Source organism: Pelophylax lessonae (assembly GCF_965119305.1).
Source record: "Pelophylax lessonae genome assembly, chromosome: 10".
Taxonomy (NCBI): Eukaryota; Metazoa; Chordata; class Amphibia; order Anura; family Ranidae; genus Pelophylax; species Pelophylax lessonae.
In genome coordinates this window covers 45,618,302-45,635,177 of record NC_138777.1, presented here as the reverse complement: position 1 = coordinate 45,635,177, position 16,876 = coordinate 45,618,302, and the positions used below count along the sequence as shown (strand labels likewise).

At 47.7% G+C, this 16,876-nt stretch overlaps 2 protein-coding genes across 2 annotated transcripts in view; one reads left to right on the top strand and one right to left on the bottom strand.

The window, feature by feature from the left end:
• The window catches only part of ACP2 (acid phosphatase 2, lysosomal), a 272,414-nt gene that overhangs the window by 141,341 nt on the left and 114,197 nt on the right, over positions 1-16,876 (bottom strand). The window lies entirely within an intron of this gene.
• Positions 1-16,876, top strand: part of DDB2 (damage specific DNA binding protein 2) — a 79,306-nt gene that overhangs the window by 17,646 nt on the left and 44,784 nt on the right. Inside the window, exons 2-8 of the mRNA XM_082270955.1 lie at positions 9,865-10,054; positions 10,139-10,246; positions 10,710-10,808; positions 10,887-10,982; positions 11,220-11,318; positions 12,281-12,376; positions 12,931-13,026. Coding sequence (XP_082127081.1) covers positions 9,865-10,054; positions 10,139-10,246; positions 10,710-10,808; positions 10,887-10,982; positions 11,220-11,318; positions 12,281-12,376; positions 12,931-13,026 — 784 coding nt within the window. The remainder of the gene's footprint in view (positions 1-9,864; positions 10,055-10,138; positions 10,247-10,709; positions 10,809-10,886; positions 10,983-11,219; positions 11,319-12,280; positions 12,377-12,930; positions 13,027-16,876) is intronic.

The window sequence follows — 16,876 nt, the reverse complement described above, 5'->3', positions numbered from 1 at the left end:
CGATTTTTTTTTTTTTTGGCTGCGACATTCAGATGGTAGGTCACAATTTGGTGTAAGCAATATGAAAGCTTGGATCCATCCTGCCTTGTATTAACGGTTCTGGTTGGTGGTGTAATGGTGTGGGGGATATTATCTTGGCACGCTTTGGGCCCCTTAGTACCAATTGAGCATTGTGAGCACCCACGGCCTACCTGAGTATTGTCGCTGACCATGTCCATCCCTTTGACTACAGTGTACCCATCTTCTGATGGCTCCTTCCAGCAGGATAATGCACCATGTCACAAATCTCCAATCATCTCACCACTGGTTTCTTCACCATGACAATGAGGTCACTGTACTCCAATGGCCTCCACACTCACCAGATCTCCATCCAATAGAGCTCCTTTGGGATGTGGTGGTATGATATGTGGTGGAACGGGAGATTGGCATCATGGATGTGCAGCCGACAAATCTGCAGCAACTGCGTGATGCTATCATGGACCAAAATCTTTGAGGAATGTTTGCAATGCCTTATTGAATCTATGCCATGATAAATTATTATTATACAGGATTTATATAGCGCCAACAGTTTGTGCAGCGCTTTACAATTTGAGGGAAGACAATACAGTTACAATACAGTTCAAAACAGGAGGAAGTAGAGGGCCCTGCTCGTTAGAGCTTACAATCTAGAAGGGAGGATTAAGGCAGTTCTCAAGGCAAAAGGGCGATACTAGCAAGGTGTACCAAAAAAACAAAATGTGTCTGGTAATTGTAGGTATGTGCAGCTGTGGAGACAGGCTTTATCATTTGTGCATGCCTCCTTTTACTGTCATTGCATGTTTGCATTTGGTATCCATCTTCATAAACCCCTAAAATGAGACTGACATCTTTTTCACATCTACTCATTCTCAAGAGTGTTTCTTTATGAGAATGTCGTGCTTGACTTGATTAAATGCCTTGGTTAAGTCAACGAAGCATAGATGTTTCATTTTGCTATGTGGTGATGCTCCCGAATTATTTTGGCCCAAACCTGTATTGCAATGGGTCAATTTTTGTCTTGGAGTTTTGTGTTTAAGCTGGCTATAATTATCTTGGATTTCATCTGATACCTGGATCAATATCATTTCCTCACCTTGATAAATTTCTCTTCCGGTTTGATGAAAATTTTAATATTTTCTGCTCTTTTAACATATTGAAACCATATATCCTCAGTGCCTGTGGCCTTGTTGTCACCCAAGATTTTTATTGCTTTCATTATCTCATAATTTTATATATCTAGCCTCAGGTTGTGGGGTCTTTTACTTCAGGGTCTTTTACTTCCATAGAGTTCTTCCATATATTATTTCCATCTGCTGTGTAGGATCTCCCTCGCTGTGTAGGATCTCCCTCGCTGTGTAGGATCTCCCTCGCTGTGTAGGATCTCCCTCGCTGTGTAGGATCTCCCTCGCTGTGTAGGATCTCCCTCGCTGTGTAGGATCTCCCTCGCTGTGTAGGATCTCCCTCGCTGTGTAGGATCTCCCTCGCTGTGTAGGATCTCCCTCGCTGTGTAGGATCTCGCTTCCTGTGTAGGATCTCACTCGCTGTGTAGGCAGTGCTTTAAGTGGCCCAAAAGAGGTGCTGGTACTCTATTATAGCCTATAAATCCCCCCCCCCCACCCCACATCAGGGTCCCCACAGAGCACCCCCCCCCCCCTGGCCTGGGCTGGGACTCCGGAGCAGGGGGGACTCACTGGTGGTGACTGGTCTGGCTCTGGAGTGGGAAATATTCTTGGGGGGGGGGGGGCAATTGAGGGCGCAGATGTCCAAAATGAGCGTACTGGTACACTAAGGCGCACGGAGAGGTGGCGGTATGCTCAAGAGCAATATTTGGAAGTGGCGGTACTGAGTACCAGTGCATACCGGCCCACTTAAAGCACTGTGTGTAGGATCTCACTCGCTGTGTAGGATCTCCCTCGCTGTGTAGGATCTCCCTCGCTGTGTAGGATCTCCCTCGCTGTGTAGGATCTCCCTCGCTGTGTAGGATCTCCCTCGCTGTGTAGGATCTCCCTCGCTGTGTAGGATCTCCCTCGCTGTGTAGGATCTCCCTCGCTGTGTAGGATCTCCCTCGCTGTGTAGGATCTCACTCGCTGTGTAGGATCTCACTCGCTGTGTAGGATCTCACTCGCTGTGTAGGATCTCACTCGCTGTGTAGGATCTCACTCGCTGTGTAGGATCTCACTCGCTGTGTAGGATCTCACTCGCTGTGTAGGATCTCACTCGCTGTGTAGGATCTCGCCTCCTGTGTAGGATCTCGCCTCCTGTGTAGGATCTCGCCTCCTGTGTAGGATCTCCCTCGCTGTGTAGGATCTCGCTTCCTGTGTAGGATCTCCCTCGCTGTGTAGGATCTTGCTTCCTGTGTAGGATCTCACTCGCTGTGTAGGCAGTGCTTTAAGTTGCCCAAAAGAGGTGCTGGTACTCTATTATAGCCTATAAATCCCCCCCCCACCCCACATCAGGGTCCCCGCAGAGCACCCCCCTGGCCTGGGCTGGGACTCCGGAGCAGGGGGGACTCACTGGTGGTGACTGGTCTGGCTCTGGAGTGGGAAATATTCTTGGGGGGGGGGGGGGCAATTGAGGGCGCAGATGTCCAAAATGAGCGTACTGGTACACTAAGTAAAGCACTGTGTGTAGGATCTCACTCGCTGTGTAGGATCTCCCTCGCTGTGTAGGATCTCCCTCGCTGTGTAGGATCTCCCTCGCTGTGTAGGATCTCCCTCGCTGTGTAGGATCTCCCTCGCTGTGTAGGATCTCCCTCGCTGTGTAAGATCTCCCTCGCTGTGTAAGATCTCCCTCGCTGTGTAAGATCTCCCTCGCTGTGTAGGATCTCCCTCGCTGTGTAGGATCTCGTTTCCTGTGTAGGATCTCGTTTCCTGTGTAGGATCTCGTTTCCTGTGTAGGATCTCGTTTCCTGTGTAGGATCTCGTTTCCTGTGTAGGATCTCGTTTCCTGTGTAGGATCTCGTTTCCTGTGTAGGATCTCCCTCGCTGTGTAGGATCTCCCTCGCTGTGTAGGATCTCCCTCGCTGTGTAGGATCTCCCTCGCTGTGTAGGATCTCCCTCGCTGTGTAGGATCTCCCTCGCTGTGTAGGATCTCCCTCGCTGTGTAGGATCTCCCTCGCTGTGTAGGATCTCCCTCGCTGTGTAGGATCTCCCTCGCTGTGTAGGATCTCGTTTCCTGTGTAGGATCTCGTTTCCTGTGTAGGATCTCGTTTCCTGTGTAGGATCTCGTTTCCTGTGTAGGATCTCGTTTCCTGTGTAGGATCTCGTTTCCTGTGTAGGATCTCGTTTCCTGTGTAGGATCTCCCTCGCTGTGTAGGATCTCCCTCGCTGTGTAGGATCTCCCTCGCTGTGTAGGATCTCCCTCGCTGTGTAGGATCTCCCTCGCTGTGTAGGATCTCCCTCGCTGTGTAGGATCTCCCTCGCTGTGTAGGATCTCCCTCGCTGTGTAGGATCTCCCTCGCTGTGTAGGATCTCCCTCGCTGTGTAGGATCTCCCTCGCTGTGTAGGATCTCCCTCGCTGTGTAGGATCTCTCTCGCTGTGTAGGATCTCTCTCGCTGTGTAGGATCTCTCTCGCTGTGTAGGATCTCACTCGCTGTGTAGGATCTCACTCGCTGTGTAGGATCTCACTCGCTGTGTAGGATCTCACTCGCTGTGTAGGATCTCACTCGCTGTGTAGGATCTCACTCGCTGTGTAGGATCTCACTCGCTGTGTAGGATCTCACTCGCTGTGTAGGATCTCACTCGCTGTGTAGGATCTCCCTCGCTGTGTAGGATCTCCCTCGCTGTGTAGGATCTCCCTCGCTGTGTAGGATCTCGCCTCCTGTGTAGGATCTCGCCTCCTGTGTAGGATCTCCCTCGCTGTGTAGGATCTCGCTTCCTGTGTAGGATCTCCCTCGCTGTGTAGGATCTCCCTCGCTGTGTAGGATCTTGCTTCCTGTGTAGGATCTCACTCGCTGTGTAGGCAGTGCTTTAAGTTGCCCAAAAGAGGTGCTGGTACTCTATTATAGCCTATAAATCCCCCCCCCCACCCCACATCAGGGTCCCCACAGAGCACCCCCCTGGCCTGGGCTGGGACTCCGGAGCAGGGGGGACTCACTGGTGGTGACTGGTCTGGCTCTGGAGTGGGAAATATTCTTGGGGGGGGGGGGCAATTGAGGGCGCAGATGTCCAAAATGAGCGTACTGGTACACTAAGTAAAGCACTGTGTGTAGGATCTCCCTCGCTGTGTAGGATCTCCCTCGCTGTGTAGGATCTCCCTCGCTGTGTAGGATCTCCCTCGCTGTGTAGGATCTCCCTCGCTGTGTAGGATCTCCCTCGCTGTGTAGGATCTCCCTCGCTGTGTAAGATCTCCCTCGCTGTGTAGGATCTCGTTTCCTGTGTAGGATCTCGTTTCCTGTGTAGGATCTCGTTTCCTGTGTAGGATCTCGTTTCCTGTGTAGGATCTCGTTTCCTGTGTAGGATCTCGTTTCCTGTGTAGGATCTCGTTTCCTGTGTAGGATCTCGTTTCCTGTGTAGGATCTCCCTCGCTGTGTAGGATCTCCCTCGCTGTGTAGGATCTCCCTCGCTGTGTAGGATCTCCCTCGCTGTGTAGGATCTCCCTCGCTGTGTAGGATCTCCCTCGCTGTGTAGGATCTCCCTCGCTGTGTAGGATCTCCCTCGCTGTGTAGGATCTCCCTCGCTGTGTAGGATCTCCCTCGCTGTGTAGGATCTCCCTCGCTGTGTAGGATCTCCCTCGCTGTGTAGGATCTCGTTTCCTGTGTAGGATCTCGTTTCCTGTGTAGGATCTCGTTTCCTGTGTAGGATCTCGTTTCCTGTGTAGGATCTCCCTCGCTGTGTAGGATCTCCCTCGCTGTGTAGGATCTCCCTCGCTGTGTAGGATCTCCCTCGCTGTGTAGGATCTCACTCGCTGTGTAGGATCTCCCTCGGTGTGTAGGATCTCCCTCGGTGTGTAGGATCTCCCTCGGTGTGTAGGATCTCCCTCGCTGTGTAGGATCTCCCTCGCTGTGTAGGATCTTCCTCGCTGTGTAGGATCTCCCTCGCTGTGTAGGATCTCCCTCGCTGTGTAGGATCTCCCTCGCTGTGTAGGATCTCGTTTCCTGTGTAGGATCTCGTTTCCTGTGTAGGATCTCGTTTCCTGTGTAGGATCTCGTTTCCTGTGTAGGATCTCGTTTCCTGTGTAGGATCTCGTTTCCTGTGTAGGATCTCCCTCGCTGTGTAGGATCTCCCTCGCTGTGTAGGATCTCCCTCGCTGTGTAGGATCTCCCTCGCTGTGTAGGATCTCCCTCGCTGTGTAGGATCTCCCTCGCTGTGTAGGATCTCCCTCGCTGTGTAGGATCTCCCTCGCTGTGTAGGATCTCCCTCGCTGTGTAGGATCTCGTTTCCTGTGTAGGATCTCGTTTCCTGTGTAGGATCTCGTTTCCTGTGTAGGATCTCGTTTCCTGTGTAGGATCTCCCTCGCTGTGTAGGATCTCCCTCGCTGTGTAGGATCTCGTTTCCTGTGTAGGATCTCCCTCGCTGTGTAGGATCTCCCTCGCTGTGTAGGATCTCACTCGCTGTGTAGGATCTCCCTCGCTGTGTAGGATCTCCCTCGCTGTGTAGGATCTCCCTCGCTGTGTAGGATCTCCCTCGCTGTGTAGGATCTCCCTCGCTGTGTAGGATCTCGTTTCCTGTGTAGGATCTCGTTTCCTGTGTAGGATCTCGTTTCCTGTGTAGGATCTCGTTTCCTGTGTAGGATCTCGTTTCCTGTGTAGGATCTCGTTTCCTGTGTAGGATCTCCCTCGCTGTGTAGGATCTCCCTCGCTGTGTAGGATCTCGTTTCCTGTGTAGGATCTCCCTCGCTGTGTAGGATCTCCCTCGCTGTGTAGGATCTCACTCGCTGTGTAGGATCTCCCTCGCTGTGTAGGATCTCCCTCGCTGTGTAGGATCTCACTCGCTGTGTAGGATCTCACTCGCTGTGTAGGATCTCACTCGCTGTGTAGGATCTCACTCGCTGTGTAGGATCTCACTCGCTGTGTAGGATCTCACTCGCTGTGTAGGATCTCCCTCGCTGTGTAGGATCTCCCTCGCTGTGTAGGATCTCCCTCGCTGTGTAGGATCTCCCTCGCTGTGTAGGATCTCCCTCGCTGTGTAGGATCTCCCTCGCTGTGTAGGATCTCCCTCGCTGTGTAGGATCTCCCTCGCTGTGTAGGATCTCCCTCGCTGTGTAGGATCTCACTCGGTGTGTAGGATCTCACTCGGTGTGTAGGATCTCCCTCGCTGTGTAGGATCTTTCCCTCTTTATTTTCCATTCCATTATAAAATGTTGGGTTAGTTGCCAGCTTCTATACTTCCATGTACATGTTCCTTCTCTCTTCTGATTTATATACTGTAGTTTTTCTTTCAGTTTCACTTGTTGACACATCCTTCTGATCATGCAAATTTTTTTCTTCTTACTTTGATCTGCTTCTCTTTTTTTCTTTTCACTCATCAGAATAAGAATTTCTTTGGTGATCCAATTGTTCCTGTGGGTTTTTTTTATGTTAAACTCTGGAATGATGACTGTGCCTGCTGCTGCGTATCTGAGTGTCTAGAAATTTCTTGCACTTAGTCTGGTTCTTGTTGATTTCCCGTGTTCACTTTTTAAAATTTTTTTATTTATTTTTAGTTCTTCAATTTTTTTTTTTTTATCCAATCCATATTGTCCCATCATGATTTTGGGGTTTTCTTTGCTTTGTCCATTCTACCCTTAATGTATTTACTTCGCAAAATTAATCAATATTCTTCCCTCTTTGTTCATTTTGCTGTCTTCATAGGGTCCACATATACTCTCCGCCTTTACCGTCCACCATTGTTCCCATCATTAAGGTCTTTTGAGGTTTCTCATATAAGATCATAAGCCCTGTACACACGTACCGATCGTCGGCTGAACGATCGGCCGTCTTTTGTCCAGGGCTGTCCTGTCCGCTGAAAAGTGCTAAAGACTGCACACGAATTTTGTCGGCCAACAACAGCCGACTGCAGAAGTGATGTCATGTGATGGTTAACTTTCCGTGTCTTTTTTCTTCTCTGAGCATGCCCAGTCTTGCAAATCTGCTGATTGTCGGCCGAATTCTGTACTGACTGGCGAACAATCGGGCAATCTGGTGACGGCCAACAAAAATTTTAAAGTCTGCACGCCAGATTCTGTTCGGCCGAAAATGCGCTGTCGGCTGTCGGAAGCATCATACTAACAAGCCTACAATCGGCCGATCAGTCGGCGGCCGAATATTTGCGGCCGAAAATCGGTACGTGTGTACAGGGCTATATGTTGCTAGAAGATTTTCTTCTTTCCTTTTTTTAATTTGATGATCTTTCAGGTATATACACCTGCATCGTGACTAACATGTTCTTCTCAAGCTGTATAAGCTTTCAGAGTACAGAGTGACCTTTCTATTGCCACTTTTTGCACTTGTGGTTTAGTTTCACGTCTCTCAGGAAATCACACCTTTCCTTCCTTTGCAATCTGCTTGCTTTTGAAGGTTTTATCATTTTTAAGCCAGAGTGGACAAATGAATATGGAATTCGGTAGCAGGACTGTCCAATCCAGGAGCCAGCCCCATTGACGAAAGATATTAGAGAAAACCTCAAAAGTTCTGCTGCCAGCTGTCATTTTAAGGAGCATTGGCTACCTGGCTCCTGGGAGTTGTCCCATCCTGGTGATCGCTCCTCGGTTTCTTGGAGTCGGGCGCAGGATGTACTTTCTTCTTTGGCATTTGTTTCTGACCGCTCCGTTATGTCACTCTTCAGTCTGCCCACCTCTTCACAAATCATCTGCTTTATTTCCATTTGAAGAATTCCTCTGATGTTCCATGTTGTGTTTTTTTAGGTCTTCTCCTTTTTCTCTAAGGATGTAAATTGTGCAACCTGTTATTTTCTTGCATTAATATCTCAACCGTCGGATTATTTGCAAGCACTATTTTGGAAAACTATCTGGGGGTTTGATGGGTGATTTGTTTAATTTTTTGTTATCATGTTAACGTGTGTCTAAAGCCAAGACTAAAGAATTAGAACCTCTTTCAGGTTTTTATTGCTGTTTGTGTAGATGTTGAGGGGAGTTTTCTTTCCTTTGTCTTGCTGATCATAGTCATTTGGGCTGGAATGATGGGAAATCTCTATGCTGGAGCACACACTCTTATGGGTACTTGACCACCCAACTGTTCTTCTGAGAGCCAGCAGTAAAGTGATGTCACCTGCATATACAAGAAGCGGGGCAAAAGCCAGAATCCAGTGTATGTGTGTATATGTATATATATATATATATATATATATATATATATATATATATGTGTGTGTGTGTGTTTTTTTTTTGGAGCGGTGTGGCGGTCAGCAAAGTGGGCTTTTCTTCTGTGCGTTGCATGCACGATCCCCAGTGTTTTAGACCTATTAGGTAGCACTGTGACAGCCTTCTTGTGTGCTTTAGTTTAGAGCGGAGTGATATGAATTAAAATTCATGAAGGTCTGATCAGTAAAGTTTTCTTCCAGCGGAGGTCCGAATCGCATGTTTGTACGATGACCCAGTTACTCAACCTTACAGCCCCCTCCACATTCATATCACAGCCCCAATATTACATCAGTGCATCCGTGTCTCAGTCCCCAGCACATCACAGTTTCCTTTTCACATTACACCCCCCATCCCCCCCCCACAGTACTGTTCCTACTTTACACCACCAAACACTACCCCTCCCTATACATCACCCTCCTCCCACAGCATTGCCCCTCTTTTGCATTACTGACCCCCCCCCCCACCCTTTCACATCGCTCTGCCCCCACTTTACAGTACTGCTCCCCTTTTACATCACCCCCCTCATAATAGTGTGCTCTGCCCACTTTACATCCCCTACCCCCTTCCCCTGCATCCCCCCCCCCCAACATCTCTTCCCCGTTTCCCAGCACTGCCCCGCCCCCACGCACACAGCGCTACCCCCTGCCCCCCCCCCATCCTTCCAAGCCATGTCTTTCTGCCCCCCCTTCACTCCTACCTTACACAGAGCAGGAGGCAGAATAGTAATGAACTTAGGGTCGATTGCCCCACCCCCCCACCCTTTCACATCGCTCTGTCCCCACTTTACAGTACTGCTCCCCTTTTACATCACCCCCCTCATAATAGTGTGCTCTGCCCACTTTACATCCCCTACCCCCTTCCCCTGCATCCCCCCCCGACATCTCTTCCCCATTCCCCAGCACTGCCCCGCTCCCATGCACACAGCGCTACCCCCTGCCCCCCCCCCCCCATCCTTCACAGCCATGTCTTTCTGCCCCCCCTTCACTCCTACCTTACACAGAGCGGGAGGCAGGATAGTAATGAACTGAGGGTGGGATGCACAGCAGCACTGAATTGAAGGGCGGGAGCTGCCGGGGTTAACGCTTCATATTACCAAGCTAGAGATTGGTTGCTAGGACCACCCGGCTTCCTAGCAACCAGTCACCTGCTGGTTAATTTGGAATGTTAACTTGTGCAGCTCCCTCTTTCACCCTCCATTCAGTGCTGCTGTGCCTCACGCTCTCTACTCTGCCTTGAGAATGACAGCTGCGGAGGCTAGGGGATAATAACCGGCTCCGAAATGGAGCGGCCACCGCAGTCTAGATGGGAGAGTGGCTTGGTCCGAACCATGGTCTGGAATTTATTGATGCTTGGTTTAGAGTAATAATCTGTCTCATAACTTTGCTCATCTGTTGAAGTTGGCTGCCCATAGAAACGGGCACAGGTATTTTCTTTTAGCACTTTTCCAGGAGCTATAACAAAAACTGGCAATGGTCTATTTAGCAGACCAAAAGGGAGCAAACAAGAGAAGTTAAGTGTTGTTGTTAACACTTTAATATCATCCCTAGATGCCCCCCAAAAAGGCCACACAGGGAAAAAAGAGGCTGGAGCCACCTTCAGAGGATAAAGAACAGGAGGAGGTGTCGCCGGGGAAGAGAAAAAGAGTCCAAGATACGAGCGCTGAGCGGGGGTCCAAGAGATCCTGCCAGAAAAAAAATGCTACCCAAGAAGCAGCGGAGGCGCCAGGGTGCAGCACAGGTAATAAAGTACTATTATATGGATTGACCGTTGTATGGATTATTACTCTGTGAGGGAATGGTGTGATGAATCCTTTCTTTACAGCCTTAAATCATGACAGCCAAGATACAAAAGCAAAGCCGGGGGCCAAGAAATCCTGCCAGAAAAAAAAGTCTGCACCCAAAGCCTCGGAAACTCCAGAATGCAGCGCAGGTAATAAGGCAGAATTACATGCATGGCCATTTCAAGTATTATTGCTCTTTAAGTTAAAGAAAAAATTTGGGGTTCATACAAAAAAAGAAAAAAAAAACAACCCTCCTACTCCTCTATGCTGCAGCTGTCCCTCGCCTGCTCTCAGACCGAGAACCGAATGATCACATGACCGTTGATCGCTCAGTTCTCGGTCTACTCAGAGCAGTGATTGCCAATCACCACTCGCCTAGAACGCCAAGTAGGGGAGGGGCGAGCACAGCTGGCTTCAGCTCTTAGCTACACACTGCGAGTCAGAACCAGCTGCCAATCAGGCAGCTGGTTGGACACCGACAATATGGTCGGGATCCTTACAGAGCAAATTTGTATGTATACTCTTGTAACCCACAAGATAAGTACAACTAAAAAAAAAAGCTTTGGCCATACTTCTCTTTTTAATTTTTTATTTTATTTTTTATCCTTATAGGTTTACAAAATGGAGACCAAGATACGAGTGCCAAACCGGGGTCTAAGAAATCCTGCAGGAAAAAAAGTTCGGCAAAGGAAGCTCTAGCGTGCAATGCAGGTAATAAGTCAGAAATATATGGATGGGCATTGTTTTTATTTCTGTGAGTGAATGATGTTTTGAATCCTCTCCTTACAGTTTTAAATCATGAAGACCAAGATTCAAGTGTCAAAGGGTCTAAGAAATCCTGCTGGAAAAAAAATGCTGCGCAGGAAACTCCAGAGTGCAGCACAGGTAATGAAGATGAAATTTACAAAGACGGTCTTTTGTGTGTGTGTGTGTGTATATATATATATATATATGTATATATAATATGTGTGTGTGTATGTATGTATGTATATATATATATATGTGTGTGTGTGTGTGTGTGTGTGTGTATATATATATATATATATATATATATATATATATATATATATGTGTATGTATATGTTATTGGAGTTAATGATATAATGAATCTTCTCCCTAAAGGTTTAAAAGATGGAGATCAGGATACGAGCGCTAAGCCGAGATCGAAGAAATCTTCCTGCAAAAAAAATAATGCAAAAGAAGCTCCAAAGTGCAGCACAGGTATTTGCAGAAATACATGTAACACTACTCCCTTGGGAGCTGCTTAAAGCGGGTTCCGCTGGGTTACCCATAGCAACGACTTGCAAATCTTTAGTACTTTAGGTTCTTGGCTCAGTCAGTAAACAGTCCAGGGGATTTAGTTTTTATTGTTTTTATTTTATGATGGGATGAGAGAAGGGATGAGTGGGATACTCCAACTATAGCAAACTATGCACAAACTTGAGGACTTCTATCTATGTTGAATGCGGCAAGGCTGCTGCTTCACCCTGCCACTGAAGAGAAGTACTTGAAAGGCAAACTACTTGGTAGATTGCTCTTCAGGTTTCTACTTGGCACCCCCTTTACTCACTGACTGTGTGCGCTTACCTTCTGTCCACTGACCTCACTGGAGTGGTCCCCCTTCCTGGGCAGACCCCTTGGCAAGCCCCCTGGTACCCACGGACACTGTTTTTCCCAGGTAGCTCTGCCTGCAGCTCCACTGTCAGCATCTCTGGGCCGTTCAAGGCTCAGCTCCACACCTGGCTCACTAGGCCGACTGCCTGTGACCGCTTTCCCCTGCTGTCAGGAAGAGAGACAGCTGTCACCCTCCTCCTGGGACTCTGCTTCCCGCCAAAGATGCCCTGTCACATGTCCCCCCAGCTTTTATGGTCAATCCCAGGATGCACTGTGGTGGTGCCCTCCCACTGGGACTGCCACATGTGCCTGTGTGTCACTGGCTGCGTTTCCTCCACTGTCCAACAGGCTCCCCTATTGGATACAGTGGGGACACTCCCTCAGACCAAGTGACTGACACCTGGACACATGTAACAGGCCTAACTAACAGATCAGGCTCCCTTGATAAGTAGATGGAGGAAACAAATGCTTTACCTAGCACCAATGTATAAGGATGCTACATACATGAGTGATCATTTTATGTATTTTTGTTCTATGACTGAATGATGTGATGAACCTTCTCTTTACAGGATACCAAGGTTTAAGCACCAAGCCGGGACCTAAGAAACGCGGCCGGAAAAAAAATGCAGCAAAAGAACCACCAGAAGCTCCAGCGTGCAGCGCAGGTATTAAAGTAGTTCTAAAGGCAGAATGTTTTTCATCCTAATGCATTAAGATGAAAAGCCTTCAGTGTGCAGCGGCCCCCCTGATATTTACCTGAGCCCCATCTCGACCCAGTGATTTTCCATGAGTACTTTGGCTGCCTGGGACTCTCCCTCCTGATTGGCTGAGACACAGCAGCAGGCATCATTGGCTTCTCCTGCTGTCAATCAACGCCAGTGAGCCAATAGGGAGAGGGGCGGGGCCGTGCCACGGCTCCGTGTCTGAATGGGCACACATAGCAGCAGCTCAGCTCTGGTGCCCCCATAGCAAGCTGCTTGCTGTGGAGGCACTCGTCACAAGGGAGGGGCCAGGAGCAGCGAAGAGGGACCCAAGAAGAGGAGGATCGGGGCTGCTCTGTGCAAAAACACTGCACAGAGGAGGTAAGTATAAAACGTTTATATGAAAAAAAAAAAAACAACCAAGAGGTTAATATTACTTTAAGGCAGAAATACATGAGTGATCATTTTATGTATGTTTGTTCTATGACTGAATGATGTGATGAATCTTCTCTTTACAGGAGACCAAGATTCAAGCACCAAGCCGGGACCTAAGAAACGCGGCCGGAAAAAAAAGGCAGCACAAGAACCACCAGAAGCTCCAGAGTGCAGTGCAGGTACTAAGGCAGAATTATACAGATGACTGTTGTATCTATTTTTGATCTGTGAGTTTTTTTATTATGCCATGAATCCTCATCCTAATATATAGAAAATGAAAAAAATATTATTTTTCAGTGAAACTTTTTTTTTTTTTTTTTTTAATGTATTTTTATTTATTCTGATTTGTTAGGAACGAGGTAATGGGGATTAAAGTCCCAGAAATAAAATCTTTAAAAAAACCACTGCTGCAAAGAGACCTCAAGGGTCCCAATCCATATACACTATATTGTCAAACAGTGGGACGCCTGCCTGTACATGCACATGAACTTTAACGGCATCCCAGTCTTAGTAGTCCGTAGGGTTTAATATTGAGTTGGCCCACCCTTTGCAGCTATAACAGCTTCAACTCTTCTGGGAAGGCTGTCCACAAGGTTTAGGAGCGTTTCTGTCTATGGCAAGAATAAAAGAGCACTGCCCTAAGGACCATATATATATGAACCCCTGGGGATTGATAACAGAAAATCATAAATGACTCAAAAACGTATGTAAATAACTAATTTATTGATACAAAAATTCAGAAAGTAGAACAATACAATTGCAAAAAACAGGATCCATCCATCCACCATCACCAATAAAAAAGTCAACATTATCTAATTTTGCAAATCGGTGAACTAAGCGCCATACACACATCAATCACATTACACAGTCATCACAGGGGATGCATTACCCCAGGAGAGTCATCACAGGGGATTCATTCCCCTAGGAGAGTCATCACAGAGGATGCATTACCCCAGGAGAGTCATCACAGGGGATTCATTCCCTTAGGAGAGTCATCACAGGGGATTCATTCCCTTAGGAGAGTCATCACAGGGGATGCATTCCCCTAGGAGAGTCATCACAGGGGATGCATTCCCCTAGGAGAGTCATCACAGGGGATGCATTCCCCTAGGAGAGTCATCACAGGGGATGCATTTCCCTAGGAGAGTCATCACAGGGGATGCATTTCCCTAGGAGAGTCATCACAGGGGATGCATTCCCCTAGGAGAGTCATCACAGGGGATGCATTCCCCTAGGAGAGTCATCACAGGGGATGCATTCCCCTAGGAGAGTCATCACAGGGGATGCATTCCCCTAGGAGAGTCATCACAGGGGATGCATTCCCCTAGGAGAGTCCACATAGGGGATGCATTCCCCTAAGAGAGTCCACACAGGGGATGCATTCCCCTAGGAGAGTCCACACAGGGGATGCATTCCCCTAGGAGAGTCCACACAGGGGATGCATTCCCCTAGGAGAGTCCACACAGGGGATGCATTCCCCTAGGAGAGTCCACACAGGGGATGCATTCCCCTAGGAGAGTCCACACAGGGGATGCATTCCCCTAGGAGAGTCATCACAGGGGATGCATTCCCCTAGGAGAGTCATCACAGGGGATGCATTCCCCTAGGAGAGTCCACACAGGGGATGCATTCCCCTAGGAGAGTCCACACAGGGGATGCATTCCCCTAGGAGAGTCCACACAGGGGATGCATTCCCCTAGGAGAGTCCACACAGGGGATGCATTCCCCTAGGAGAGTCCACACAGGGGATGCATTCCCCTAGGAGAGTCCACACAGGGGATGCATTCCCCTAGGAGAGTCCACACAGGGGATGCATTCCCCTAGGAGAGTCCACACAGGGGATGCATTCCCCTAGGAGAGTCATCATAGGGGATGCATATTCAAAGGCTAGTTGGGAGGCAACTCAGCTGGAAAAACTTAAATTGTGGGAATTGAGGAGAAGGGCCAGTGCCACACTGGTCACCTTCACAGAAAAATCAAAAAAGAACCTCCGTCAAAAGTGTGGAGTTAAACATCCCAAGTAAATCATGGCCAAATGATATGAGCCTAAACATGGTTATGTTAACCTGGTTGGGCTACTGGCGAATGCATGTAGACATAGAGCGGAGGATTAAAGGCAAGTTCATATGATCCTTTAATGACGCTTACCTCCACGCTCTACGTGACTGATATTACAGTCAAGGCTTTACCCTCGTCTCATGCCTCTTGCGATGCCAGACCTAGTGACAGGTCTTTTCAATTTTCCTCCCAACATTGTTATATAATGCATCAATGTCCCTCGCTGTCTAAAATAGTAGGGGTGTTTCCCCATATGGTGGCACGACAGGCCCCTCATTTATTAGTCATGCTTACCCAGTCCGAATATATGCACACTCCAGACAGCACATTGTTAGCTTCATTTCCAAGGACTTTAGGAATGGTCCCTTGTGGCCACTGCCAAATATGTACATTTGTCGAACCAACTGGGGGGGTATTCACTGACGCAGGTAATTTGCATGTTTACACCATTAAAAGCTTGATTAAAGTGGGTGTAAACCCACCTTAAAGTCTTTTACCTCTATTAAGGCTTACCTATAGGTGCTATAAATATCTCCTAAACATTCACCGTTTAGGAGATATTTACAGTGCATGCAGCCGATTACGTCATTGGCGCATGCGCTCCGAAAGAACGACCACCCGTGCTGCTCCTTCAGAACCCTGTGCCGTGAACGGCAGCTCCCGCGCGCATGCGCGGGAGTGATGTAATTGCACCTCTGGCCAATCAGATGGCTGGAGGATGCGGACAAGGAAGCAGGACGGCCAAACATGTCGGCCGTCATGTCGCTGAGCGGGTGGCACTGCGGGGGCTTCGTTTTAAGGTAATTATTTCATAATGAGCTAGTATGCGATGCATACTAGCTCATTATGCCTTTGTCTTTACAGGTTTTTTTTTTTCTAATTTTTTTTATGAGGGTGTACTTCCTCTTTAACTGCGCTACTACTCGAGTTATCTATAGCATCTAATGCCCATGTAATACATTTTACATAGGCAAAACTAAGCATCAAACACGCATCCGTATTGGGGAACATCTAAGGGTTATCAAGAAGGAAGAACCGGATAGCCCTCTAGCACAACATTTCCTCCAATTTCAGTGTTACTGGTTTGAAGGTCAAAGGCATCTTTTCTCTGAAATTAAGCAATAGATGGGGTGATTTTGACAAAATCCTGCTTAAAAAATAAAATTTTGGATCTATAAATTAAATACGCTTGTATCTAATAGTTTGAATAAGAACTAAATTTACAGGTTTTTCTAGAATAATTTTGTGAATTATTTTACTTTTACGTTTATTTTGTAGCTTTTCCCTATGCTAAGTGGGGGTTAAAGCCTGGTGCATCTAGTTCCATTCTGTTGCTACTGTTTAACCTATGGTCCTTGCATGCACGCCCGTTTGGGTGGTTGCTTGCGCATGTCCATTTGCCAAAATGTATGGTAGTGAATGTCTCAGACTGTATTTTTATTTTTTGACATTTGGTGCAAAATGATCTATGTCCCCTTTCAAATAATTTTGACAAGCTGAGTTGGAAGGTGTATTTAAAGCACATCACAGCTAGGGGTGCCATGTCTGGAAGAAGCTGGGTTTCAGGTGAAACGCGTTGACGTCATGTAGGTGTGCACCAACGCCACCGATGACATGCTACGTGAGCTACTCACATGGGCGGCTGTCATGGAATCCTGCATGGAGGCGTACGAATGTTCACAATTGCGACATATAGTAAGCAGTCATTAGCTACTGAGAGTGGAGTGGATACCCCTGTGTGTGGTCACACTTCCCATGGGATGCAATCAAGATTTACACAGATGGTACAGTCATATAGCAGGGGACAAAGGATGACTCTTTTCACACGACTATGCGTGCTTTGTCAAAACCATATAAATGCAACCACTAGAGCAATAAATATATACAAGATTCACACCTAGTGATCATCCAATTATCAATGATTAATTACAGGTGTATAACTCAGTGATTCAATTCCCCTCTTCCTCTATT